Source organism: Mytilus californianus, unplaced genomic scaffold, assembly GCF_021869535.1.
Source record: "Mytilus californianus isolate M0D057914Y unplaced genomic scaffold, xbMytCali1.0.p SCAF_7, whole genome shotgun sequence".
NCBI lineage: Eukaryota > Metazoa > Mollusca > Bivalvia > Mytilida > Mytilidae > Mytilus > Mytilus californianus.
The window spans coordinates 37,451,666-37,464,777 of record NW_026262723.1 but is presented as its reverse complement, the minus strand read 5'-3'; the positions used below and the strand labels follow the sequence as shown (position 1 = coordinate 37,464,777).

Sequence of the window (13,112 nt, the reverse complement as noted above, 5' to 3'; positions counted from 1 at the left end):
TTTGTTATACAAGATACATCGAACATATTTTTTTTAAAAGCCACAATATCTTCACAAAGTTAAAGATATGAATTATATTAAATTTGTACAAAATCTAAAAAATGGTGCAGTTATTTTTAAATTAATTAAAAAAAAAAAAAGGTCTGACTGTGCAATTATGTTTAGGACATAAGAATATGTGTGGGTATAATTCAATAATAATTTGTAGTTGAAATCTAAAACATGCAATAAAAAATTAAAAATGCAGATTTTTACCATTACCTAATATGGTAAATTGCAGGAGAAAAATTACATCATAGTTTCTATCCAATGAATAGCTAAGTTAATCATAACATTTGAAATCTGACATAAACAAATTAAAACTCATATTTCTTTGCTGTATTCAGCCAAGGAATTCAATTTTAAATCTTTCATTATTTTGAAACTGTTTTTTAGGTATTTTTTTCCCCATATTATTATCATGAGTGAAAAAAACTTATCTAAAACAAGAAATTTCCAAATTTAACATCAAATTTTGTTTTAACAGGTTTTTTACTGAAATAATTGTTTTAAATTTTAAAAAGGACAATCTGAAACAGTCCTTGATAGTTAAATTGAGAATAGTGTGAGAAGAGTGGTGGGAAATACACAGCAAATAAACAACATGCTTTTTACACAAGTAGAAAAATAGGGTTTTTGTATTTTGTGTAAAAACTGTCAAAAGTATTAAGGATATTACACTTTTCTTTCACATAAGAAAAAACTTTTTTCATTTTTTTCCTGACATAATTCATTCATAAAATTTCTTCTGTAACTCAAATCAAACCATATATAAAATCTGTGTAAATATCAAAAAAGAAAAATGACAGATTTTCATAGAATGATAACCAACGACAATTCACAAACAAAATGTACATCGGATCCATTGGAATTCTCTGTGAAAGAAAAGTGTGTAAATTTGTAAAACAGGGATTAAAGAGCTTGAGTAAAACTGACACAACGTTTTACCTGCTGTTAATATGAAAAAGACAAAAAAAAACAATAGGTTTACTTAAACAACTAAGGGAAACAATTTTTATTTTACACAATAGTTAAGGGAGACAACTTTTATTTTACAAAATAGTCAAGGGGAATAACTTTTATTTTAAAAAATAGTCAAGGGAAATAATTTTCATTTAAACACAAAGAAACAATTTTTAAAAAATTAATACATAAAGGTAACAATTCTCATGTCACAATGTTTAAGAAAGACATGATGAGAGAAATAATTTTTTTGGAAACATAAAAAGGGAAAAAGTGCCACAATGTTCAAAGGGAAAATTCATGTGAACACACTAAAGTATCTCATATCTATTTTTTGATCACGATTATTGTTTCAACTGTGAATTTCCTTAGATTTGATTGGTTTTTTTAAGCAAGTTTCAGTTTCAAAAGTAAACAAAACAAACAGAAAGCAACTATCTTTTTTTTCTATTTGTTGTTGTTGGAAATTATAACCTCATAATACTTAAAACTTCTACAAAACATTGAAACATTTGTGAATAGAACATGAAACTCAAAACCAAAGGTCCTTTATTTATATTTTTCTTAAACAATATTTTTCCCAATGCACCAAGCTAGTTCAGCATGCATTGTTAATATTTGTAGTATCTTATACACAATTGTAATATGGAATGCCAGAGGAAATTTTCTCCCATTATGCCATACATGCTTTTTCAATTTTCCCGAATACCAAATCGGAAATATTTTTCTTGACGATTCTCTTACCTGTCTTTGATGTATCTAAGAAATCCCAGAGCGATTATTTTCATAGTGGCCTCAATAATGAACACACATGTGAAGAAGTAGTTAAAAATCTTCAATGCAAATTCTAATTCCTGTAAAATTAGAGAGTAAATTAATACAGGTTAAATTATTCATGTGTTGAACTATCTATGTTCTTTTTCTACCATAACCATATAACAACATTTCCCATATTTTTTTTTAGAACAGGTACATAATTATTTTTTTGGACCTGTGGTAGATATCATAAAGAAGTAATATTCTTTAACTTTTGTTTTTTTTATTTTGTCTAGTGCGAAATTTATCTGTATGTTGCATTTGATTAATTTACGTATCTAAATAGCCACAACAGATGAAAGTTGAAATCTTTTAATACCAGTTTCTCATTAATTCATACCTGTCCCCTGGGAGGACATTTGTTTGTCTTCTCTTTTATATCAACCTCGAGATATTAAATTTTTCCTCATTTTTTTTATTTTTGTCTCATCAAGTGCCCAATTACTCTTCTTTGTTAACAAAAATAATAGGATATTCAGGACACAATATTTCTGGTATCTATTGTACTGCATTCAATGGATATGACTAAAACCTGGCATACAACATTCTAATGAGTTATTTCAACTTACTGGTGGCATCATATAGTATTCCATTGCCATGGTGATGACATTTGACCCTATGACTCCTGCTATGGCAAGGTCAAAGTATTTACTGTTGACAACTTGATGAATAACCAGACGACAAGGGGAATAATTTGACCAGTATGCTGGACGGTTCAGTTCTTAATTAAAAAATAAAAAGCATTTATAGAATATCAAGATCTAAATCACATAAAGATATTAAAATATCTACATTTTTTATTCTTTGAAATAATATAAATTTCTACATCACTTTGAATTGCTATACTATTTATCAAAGATCGTTTTTAACATTCAACAAATATTTGATGCCTTTCACAATTGAGGAAAGATATTAAATTGTTCCATATATTATCAGAATAAATAGCTCAATTATACAATGAAACAATGTTTTATTCTCATGAAATAATCACAAAATATTTTAAGATCACATGAATGAATCAGAAAAATGAAAAGCATGGAATCAAGAATTAATGTATATGTCCATGAAAAGGTGGAATGATATGAAAATAGATTACAAGACAATCACATAGTTACTTACCTGGAAGACAAATAAAGGGACATAACACACGAGACAACATAACACTGAGTCTGGCACACTAATGCACACACAAGTCAATAAATTTACTATTCTATATCAAATGCAATACTATTCTATATTGTGAACATTCAAAATCATTCCAATCACATTTAAAATTTAAAAAATTACTGGCTTCAAGCCAAATTAGTATAAAAATAAATAAAATCTTCCTTTTCATTTTCCCTCTTTTTGATCTTATTATAATCATAGTTAACACATTTCCTTAATAGATAATTAACAGCATTTTCTTTTTATTCACAGATGGGTGGCCATCATAATTTGTTAAGGCAAATTAAATTGGTATCCCAATGATGAACTTAATAATAGTTAAAAAAAAAAAACACATGAGAAATTTGTTTTTCAAATCCTATTCCATAAATAAATCAAGTGACGAAATTTAAAAAAAAATAAAAAATATTTTAAATTTACAGGATTTGCGTTTTAAAAGTTCATTGTAACTATTTTTTTTAAACAAAAAATCAAAGAACTATCATAAATATATGAATTTTAAACATTTGATTTTTAAAAATTATTTACAATCCATAATTCTCAGTAAAGGCTTCAAAAATACCAGTAGTAATCAAATAGTTAGTGCAAACAACATATTTTATGTTAAAATACATCTAATTCAGTGATGTTAAAAAGATACCTTACATACAAGTCTTGAATCCCTTCCCTCTCAATCCAAGAAATAGCATCACTAGAGAGAGATTTCAGCCGACTAGATATTGACTACATACATCAAAATATTACTGCACAGATAACACTTGATCAGTTTTCTTTCACTATATTTTTTTACAATAGCAGACTGATGCTATGAAATGTAAAACTAAAAACTAGCTTCAAGCACATTAAAGCTACAATGAGGCCCATATTATTCTTTTTCTAAAAGCAATGACTTCTTTCGACTAATTGAAGCATAGCAAAAAATGTCTCGAGAAAACTTCCCCAAATATTCAATTTATTGCACACACTTTTTACAACAAAAACCACTTTTGTTAACAATTTTTTCTTGCAACTCATCAATTCTAATGAGATTGTTAGAAAGACTCAATGGATAATTATATTAGCTATTGAAATCAAAATGGCTCAAGTAAAACAGTGTGATACAGGTAACTTTTCCTTTAATAGATTTATCAGATTTCTAACTCAGTCATATTTTATCAAGAGCTTTCAATTTTATAAAAAGCTCCTAAAAATCTTACAACATAAACCTATTACAAGAAAACAGGTTAACAGTCGGATGTTGTAAAGCTTAGCCCTTCCTTACAATCAAGCATGTATTAGCATTGACAAGCTCCATCACATGATCTAGAATAAGTATTTTTCTTTTTTATGAAAAAATATTTTCATGCATAAAATGATATGTAAAGGAAAAAAAAAACTGATGCTGTTTGAAGTTTGAGAAAAGCCTGCATTCTTTAGTTGGTATGGAAGAAAATATTAAAAATCTTTATAAAAAATGTCCTTAAATGTTTTAATGAAAATAAGCAAATTAAAAAAAAAAACATGTTCTGCTTTTTTACAATGTAAATCAGCTAGTAAAAAAGTAAAAAGTGAGCTATTCAAAAAAATTTCCAATAAAGTCTCCAAATGATTCGGCACCCTGCAACTTTGACAATTGACTAAAACAGAGGGTACAATAAGCCCCAACCTATACCTCATTCTTCTAAAGTAGGAAAAAATGCTGTATGTATTAAAATACTACCTAAATTTGATTTATTTAAAATCAAGCACAACAAGAATGTGTCCATAGTACATGGATGCCCCACTCGCACTATCATTTTCTATGTTCAGTGGACCAGGAAATTGGGGTCAAAACTCTAATTTGGCATTAAAATTAGAAAGATCATATCATAGAGAACATGTGTACTAAGTTTCAAGTTGATTGGACTTCAACTTCATCAAAAACTACCTTGACCAAAAACTTTAACCTGAAGCGGGATAGACAGACGGACGGACCAACGAACGGATGCACAGACCAGAAAACATAATGCCCCTACTACTATCGTGGGTGGGGCATAAAAATGGAATTAATTCTTCTGATTGAATACCTACACACATTATGCTTATTGATAATAGGCTAGGAAAGATCCTGTTGTTATGCCTTTTGATAATATAAATTTTGCCTAGGTTGTACAAGAAGGGAACTTTTCAAAATTAAAATCTTAAAGTTATTTTCAGGGGAGATAAATTTAATCTTGTTTTGTTATCAACTCTTGATAGATTTTAAAGGTATTGGAGGGGAAGAGTGTAAGAATGCAGTCATTTCCAGAACTATATGTGCATGACAGATGACAGAAATAAAAAGCCAGACTCAGGTACAAACCAAAATCCCCAAAGGGTTCCTCACTCTTTCTCTTTTGTTCCATTTTCTGTGATCTTTTCTTCTGCCGTCTTTCCCTCTCTTCTTTTTCTTGGTCTTCTCGACACTTGTGAAAGTTTTCCACCACAACCCCTACGAACATGTTCAATACAAAAAAGCCGACCAGCAGCAGGAATGAGATGAAATATATCAGACGCCATTCGTTGTAATTTTCTTTGGGCTGTTATAATGAATAAAAATTTTAGTTTTTGAAATACACATATAATTTTTTAAGTGTTGTAACACATAGATATGACAATAATCACAATTTCAAATGCAAGTTTGTTTTTATGTACATAAAAAGATATTTACAATAACAATGATATAATTCAAATCTACCTTGAGAAATAAATATAATAGAAGAAAATCTGATTCATAAAAAAAAATGTAAGTAGCTGTTATTTTTATTGTTTGAATTGTTTCAAATTTTTCATGTCTGTTCCTTTTTATAGCTGACTATACAGTATGGGATTTGCTCATTGTCGAAGGCCATTCAGTGGCCTATAATTGCTTATATTCACTTCATTTGAACTCTGGTGGTTAGCTGTCTCATTTGCAATCACCACATCTCCTTATTTTTAAATGAAGATTTTCTGAAATAAACATATATGTTTCAGGTCATTTCTTGGTTCTACATTAAAAATCTAACCTGCATGTCCACTCCCACAGCATCCAGTCCAGTATACATAATGCTGACCCAACCGTCCTTAGAAGCTAACACAAACAATGCCATTAGGGCCTACAATATAAAAAAAGCAACCAAATTATAATAGTAAATTAAAATTCACCTTTTTTGCTGCACTAATTTCAATTTGGAAGTAACAGATTTTTTTCTTTTTTATTCCTTACAAAAAAATAGGATTTAAAATATGTTTTTTTTTTATTATTTGTGAACAAAACTTTTAACTTTACAAACTTTAGAGATCTCAAAAATTGTTAAAAGTTAAAATACATCAATACAATTAGACCTGTTCAAACTGAGTTTTTCAGGACTTAGGAATTAGACAAAAATCTGGCTTTCACAGGTCAACCATGTTCTTTGAATACATGTACATGTACTGTAAACCAACTAATTCTCTTGAGCAATTTATTTTCGGGACTTTATTGGGGAGAATAATTATATATAAATCGTCACTTATATGTTCAACTTGAATATTTCCTTATATCAATACAGCAACAATATTAAAAATTCACAGGAAAAAAATCACTTTGAAATTAGCTAGAAACTACTAAACGCGAATTAAGTATTCACTAAAATAAATTGGTTTACAGTAGTCAATCTAGACTGGTTTCTAATTAACATACGCTTACCTGGCCCAAATCATCAAAGTTATATTTTTGGTTCACCCATTTGTTGTGAGGATCCGATAAACACTCTGTTTTATTAACAACATGTCTCACATTCAGTCCTTTACAATAGTAAAAACTTCCCTTGAAGAGCTGAAAAAGAGATTAAGATCATACATAATATCAAATTCAGAGTGTTAATATAGCACTGTACATGCAATTATATAGAAATGTGCTGCTTTAGTACATATATCTATCAACGCAATAGGTCAAAATGAGATTTTGCAAAATCAAGCAAACAAATTAGTTTAACCCCGCCTGTCCCAAGTCAAGAGCTTGTAATTCAGTGGTTGTCGTTTGTTGCTGTATATCATATTTGTTTTCGTTCATGATTTTGTACATAAATCAGGCCGCTAGTTTTCTTGTTTGAATTGTTTTACATTTGTCATTTCGGGGCCTTTTATAGCTGACTATGCGGTATGTGTTTTACTCATTGTTGAAGGCCGTAAGGTGACCTATAGTTGTTAACTTCAATGTCATTTGGTCTCTTGTGGAATGTTGTCTCATTGGCTATCATACCACATCTTCTTATTTTTATATATATCTATATAAAGATGTGGTATGATTGTCAATGAGACAACTAATGAAAAAACAAGGATGTTAACAACTAGAGGTCATCTTTTGGCCTTCAACAATGAGCAACACCTATACTGTAAGTATGTATGTATGGACTTTTAAGTAATTTATTAATTTCAAATATATTTTCCAGGGTAATTGCTTTGTGTTTTTTGCCACTGCATATTGAAATATCAATCAAACATTGGATTTTTTAATTATCTTAATTATGGAAGTTCAATGTTAATCACTGTCAAAGAATCTTAGAAAGCTGGTTAATGTCTGTCTTAAGGTGATAATACAATTGTTTTGAAACTTCATTCCATGAATATGTCAAACCCAGATATTCAGTTTGAGATCATTTGAATAAATAGGTATTTTGTTAAGTAAGCATGAAACATAAAATGCTCACATTTTTTTGTTGTCGAAAAACTGATTACTGTGGATTCATTCTTATTCGTCGTATATTAAGGTGGTCTCATTGGGGGGTTCTGATCCCTGATCCCGCTTACACTATGTACGTAAGCAATTCTCATTTTTTTGTAATTTCCCGTATCCCGCTAGACTTCATTTCCCGTTTTTACGGCACAATAATTTGACTTCAAGTGTCACGCTTACAAAAAATCAGCAATCCCGCGTCACGCTTAGGCCCCAATGAGACCCACTATTAATTTTCACAGTTTTGTGAGTAAAGATGATCCACGCATATAAATGTTCAACAAAACGCAAATTTCCAATGATTGTCTTGTAATATTGTATGCTTCTAAGTAAGGCCACCCTTAAGAAATTCTTTGTTTGATGTTGCCTACCAATGCCTTGTAGGGTTGGGTAGGTAGGTGGGAATTTTTATTTTTTTTTGGCCAACAACATAAGTTACACAAGAAAAGACAAGAAAACGATGTAAGAGCAGGACAAATTCTTTTCAAGAAAAATTAGAAACGATTTGTGCCACAAAATTTTTTGGGTAGGCAGCTTTTTAGGTGGATAGGTAGGCAACAACAAACAATTCAAATCTTATTTTTGGCCTAAGGCTAAATAACTTCATTCTTACCTGAACTCCTAATATTCCAAAGATAATGAAAAATGTACAGCAGATGAGAACAATATTTCCAATGGGTCGTAATGATGACAATAATGTTTGTACAACCAGTTTAAGACCTGGTGCCCTGCTAATTACCCTGAAATGGAAAAGTCACAAATTTACGTTAATCTATAAAGCATAGCATCATCAAATGTAATTAAACTTAAAAAAAGCTGTAAAAATAACATCACTTCTCTCTAAAAAAATCATTTAATTGTACTTCAGTGTATGTTTAAAATACTTTGTATGTGTAAGAGTTGTGTACTATCATTCCTAAGTGTAGAATTTCCAGTAAAAAAAGGCCTAGTGTATTTTCTCCATATAAGTATGATTTTTCTGTCAGAAATTTGTATAACTTTGCCATAGAATTGTTACACTAAAAGTTTATCTCTTCCAAAAGGAAAGAGTACACTGTTGTTAAAATTCACTGTATCAGGGTCAAGTTGATGACAACAGACAGCAATAACATTTATAATGATTGTGACTTGCAAAAGTTTATTGTTACTTCACATTTACAAGTTGTGAATCACAAATTTTAATTAACTACCATCTTACCAGTAATACTAGAATCTATTTTTTTAAACAGTAATGCCTATTCCCATTGAAGGATTAAATTTACTAATTGTGTATTCAAGTCCTTCTGTAAAAAATACCTTTCATGTAAACTTACTAACTTCACGGCAACTTACTTTTCATAAATTACAAGAGAAGTCATTCTTGTCTAACCAAAATTCTTGCATCTGGTCAATTCAATTCAAAAAATATTTTGAAAAAGTTAGACGTTGAAATTAATATTGTTCACGTAAATCAACTTTCTTCAGATCAATTTACTTTAGATTTCATCTGTAACTGTAATTTAAGTTTAAATTCTAAGCTTAAAATTGATATAGAATTGACCACTTGAAAGAAAGTAGGTTAACACATAAACAGTTTTTGGTGTAAAGTGTATATAATTTTAACACTCACCTGAGTGGTCTCAATGTTCGTAGTAATCGGAAAACACGAAGAATTCCAAAGATTCTAGGACTGCTTGATGCTGACAAGGATATAAATATATCTGTCAAGGAAATAAGTACTAGGAATCCATCCATCACATTCCAGCCACTTTTAAAATAGGCATGTTTACCGATTAGTAATCCTTTAGCTGATACCTTGATTGTCATTTCCAAGGCAAATATAAAAGTAAAGCCATAGTTTGAATAGTTCAGGAACTGTCTCTCCTGCAAAAATAAAACAATTTAGGATGCTCACTACTCACATTTTCAACTTTTTCTTGACTATTGCAACTTGCTTTTAGACATCAACAAAAAATTCTATGCTCAATTGGTATAAGAAAATCAAAATATTATCAAACAGGAAGTGGTCACCTTGCAGATCTGTAAATGGCTTACATGAAACAACTCACCATTGTAAAGTTCAAGATGATTCAATAATACATAAGCATAGTATTATGCAATGAAAGTTTCCAATGGACAAACAGATGGATAAATGGACAAGGCCAATGTTGTATATTACCCACTCACTGAGTGGGGTACAATATTTTTCTAGTCTTAATAATTGGTACAATATAATATTACAAGCAATTTCACACTTACAATTAATTCATTTTTTAATAAGTTTTGTATTTTTGAATATTTAGGTCTCAGGCATCACCGAAGAGACATTTATTGTCGAAATGTGCATCTGGTGAAGAGAAATTGGTACAGTTAATGTTATTACATAACACAAAGTGATTTCCAAAATTAAAGATTTGAAGCTGAATTAGTTGTTCTGTGTTTTTATTACTGCAATTCATTTTACATATTCTTTGCATATGTATATGTATATAAAAAAAAAAAAGTAAAAAAATAATAGATTTTTCTATTTACTATCTGATTTCGGGTATATAAAAACAAGTTATCTCTCTTTGTACAAATGCAATCAAATTTTATGGAAGTAAAAACAAATGGATCTCTATAGAATCTTTCTTTTACAAAATAGTAATGTCTGATACTGGCTCAAACTTGTTCCATCCTTACAACGTGACTTGACTTTCAAAGCTAATGTGATACAATATGTGACGGAGCATGACTGAGGAACCAGAACACTGTTTATTTACATCAGACTTAGGAGGTATATCAGGTCGTTCCATAGCTAATATGTGATACAATAGGTGAAAGAGCATGACTGGGGAACCAGAACACTGTTTACTTACATCAGACTTAGGAGGTATATCAGGTCGTTTCATAGCTAATATGTGATACAATAGGTGAAAGAGCATGACTGGGGAACCAGAACACTGTTTACTTACATCAGACTTAGGAGGTATATCAGGTCGTTTCATAGCTAATATGTGATACAATAGGTGAAAGAGCATGACTGGGGAACCAGAACACTGTTTACTTACATCAGACTTAGGAGGTATATCAGGTCGTTTCATAGCTAATATGTGATACAATATGTGAAAGAGCATGACTGGGGAACCAGAACACTGTTTACTTACATCAGATTTAGGAGGTATATCAGGTCGTTCCATAGCTAATGTGATACAATTCAAAGCAATGAAGAATAAAACAGAGTTGTCAAACCATTTCTGAGCCATCCAATGGTGTAAAAGTTTTCTAAAACTGTAAAAAAAAGATAATAAATGGAAGCGTTTCACATTTTATATAACAATAATGTCCACAGAAAAACTAGCTAAAGCAAATTATTTTAAAACTGATTATTTTCACAGATCTTCCCTATGTTGATTCATTAATAACTTTTCTACATTTCAGTCATTAATGCAATGGTGTTGGTATGTGTCCATGATTGATAAAAATATAGTGTTCACTTGTAAATTTGGCAGCACTGCACAAGATATTTTTTTAGATAAGTACAAAAGAAGATAAAACAACAACCTCCCCACCCCCACCATAAACAACTATGCATGTTATGACTAATTAGGTCTATTAAAAGATTTTCTGTTTTGCCCTGAAAATCTGACCGGATTCTCTTTTTTTTTTTATCTATTTTCCTATAAATATTTTTCCAATCTTATGAACAAATTATCAAACCCCAAATTCCTGAAAAGCAAAATAAAAGTACCAGCTGAAGCATAGAAACTTTCCAAAAGTTACTTGTCTGCTTATGGTGGTACCAAAACACCTTGACTAAAATTAATTTGGCTTCTTTAATTTTCATAAAATTTTGAAAAAAATATTTACTTTGACCCTTTGACAAAAATATAAAAATTTCAAAAAACTTAAACCACACACTTTATCAGAAAAATTTCATTGGATAAATAGCAGTTTGACAAATACTAATTTTGATCATTGAGAAGTTTAATATTTCCTTAATAATAGTACGTGATTTAAACGTTCAGCTGATTTTTACACAGTTATCTCCCTGTAGTGTTATGTACCACCTTATATTGACTAATTTTTACAAGACTTTAATAACATTAAAAATAAACAGCTGCGCCATGAGCGCATGATATGCCCATCGTCTTGTGTGTGAATTTTTATGCAATAATCATAAATAGTTTCTGACATACGGCCTGACATGCGAAAACCTCCTTTTTTACAAAAACTCAATATCTCTAAAATAAAATTTTGAATCAAAACCAAAAAGTATACAGATCTTTGAATTAATATAACTCATAAAGTGTGAAAAATTGTAAGCAATAATCATAAATCGATTCTGAGATATGGCACGACATGTGAAAACCCCCCTTTTAAAAAAAAAAAATCAATATCTCAAAAATAAAATTTTGAATCAAAACTAAAAAGTATACAGATCTTTAGATTAATATAACTAAGAAGTGTGTAAAATTTTAAGCAATATTCATAAATCGATTTTGAGATACGGCACGACATGTGAAAAACCCCTTCCCCTTTTTTTACAAAATACTCAATAACTCAAAAATAAAATTTTGAATCATCACCAAAAAGTATACAGATCTTGAGATTAATATAACTAAGAAGTGTGTAAAGTTTTAAGCAATAATCATAAATCGTTTTTGAGATACGGCGCGACATGTGAAAAACACCTCCCCCTTTTTTAACAAAATACTCAATATCTCTAAAATAAAATTTTGAATCATCACCAAAAAGTATAAAGATCTTAAGATTAATACAACTAAGAAGTGTGTAAAGTTTTAAGCAATAATCATAAATTGTTTTTGAGATACTGTGCTACATGTGAAAAAAAACACACACCTGTTTTAGTTCCTAAGTCCCGTAACTCAAAAAGTTTGAATCTTATTTTCACCAAAAAGTATACAGATCGTTTGACTATTATAAGAAACAACTATGTTTAGTTTCATGAAATTTGGATAAGTCGTTCTCAAGTTACTGTGCGACATGTTTACGCCAGACGACATTTGTATACCATAATACGTCCCGGGCGTATAAAAATCCAAATTACAAATCTTCTGCACCCTTCATGATTGAAGTTAGATGAAAATCAATATGTTATGTTTAACTGGCTTTTACTGTCATACCAGTTAGTTGGACTAAGGACATATAATGCATATTCTTGTCTTGTTTTGAAGCACCCTCTTGGTTCTGGAAACCAGGAGCAAGAACAATTCTGAAAGAAAATTTCAGAAAAATAGTTCAGTAATGACTGTAACAATGCAAAAGAGAAAACTTAAAAATTGTGCCCTTATAAAATATTGATTGTGTTGCATAAAACTGTTATATAGCTGTTCCTTCTGAGAATGACACAAAAATTAACTCCTTTTTTCACTTGTCAAAATAAATTGTGTGTCTTGCCTTCTCTACCCATTGTCTGCATATTTTACAAATTCAATATAAAAATAAGAAG

General features: G+C 29.9%; 1 protein-coding gene across 1 annotated transcript in view; it reads right to left on the bottom strand.

Moving 5' to 3' along the window:
* LOC127710203 (voltage-dependent T-type calcium channel subunit alpha-1H-like) overlaps positions 1-13,112 on the bottom strand; it is a 99,128-nt gene that overhangs the window by 17,196 nt on the left and 68,820 nt on the right. Inside the window, exons 17-25 of the mRNA XM_052215961.1 lie at positions 12,787-12,875; positions 10,807-10,930; positions 9,291-9,544; positions 8,295-8,421; positions 6,653-6,781; positions 5,991-6,080; positions 5,306-5,522; positions 2,388-2,539; positions 1,747-1,856 (exon numbers count right to left, since the gene is read on the bottom strand). Of these exons, the coding sequence (XP_052071921.1) occupies positions 1,747-1,856; positions 2,388-2,539; positions 5,306-5,522; positions 5,991-6,080; positions 6,653-6,781; positions 8,295-8,421; positions 9,291-9,544; positions 10,807-10,930; positions 12,787-12,875 (1,292 nt within the window). The remainder of the gene's footprint in view (positions 1-1,746; positions 1,857-2,387; positions 2,540-5,305; positions 5,523-5,990; positions 6,081-6,652; positions 6,782-8,294; positions 8,422-9,290; positions 9,545-10,806; positions 10,931-12,786; positions 12,876-13,112) is intronic.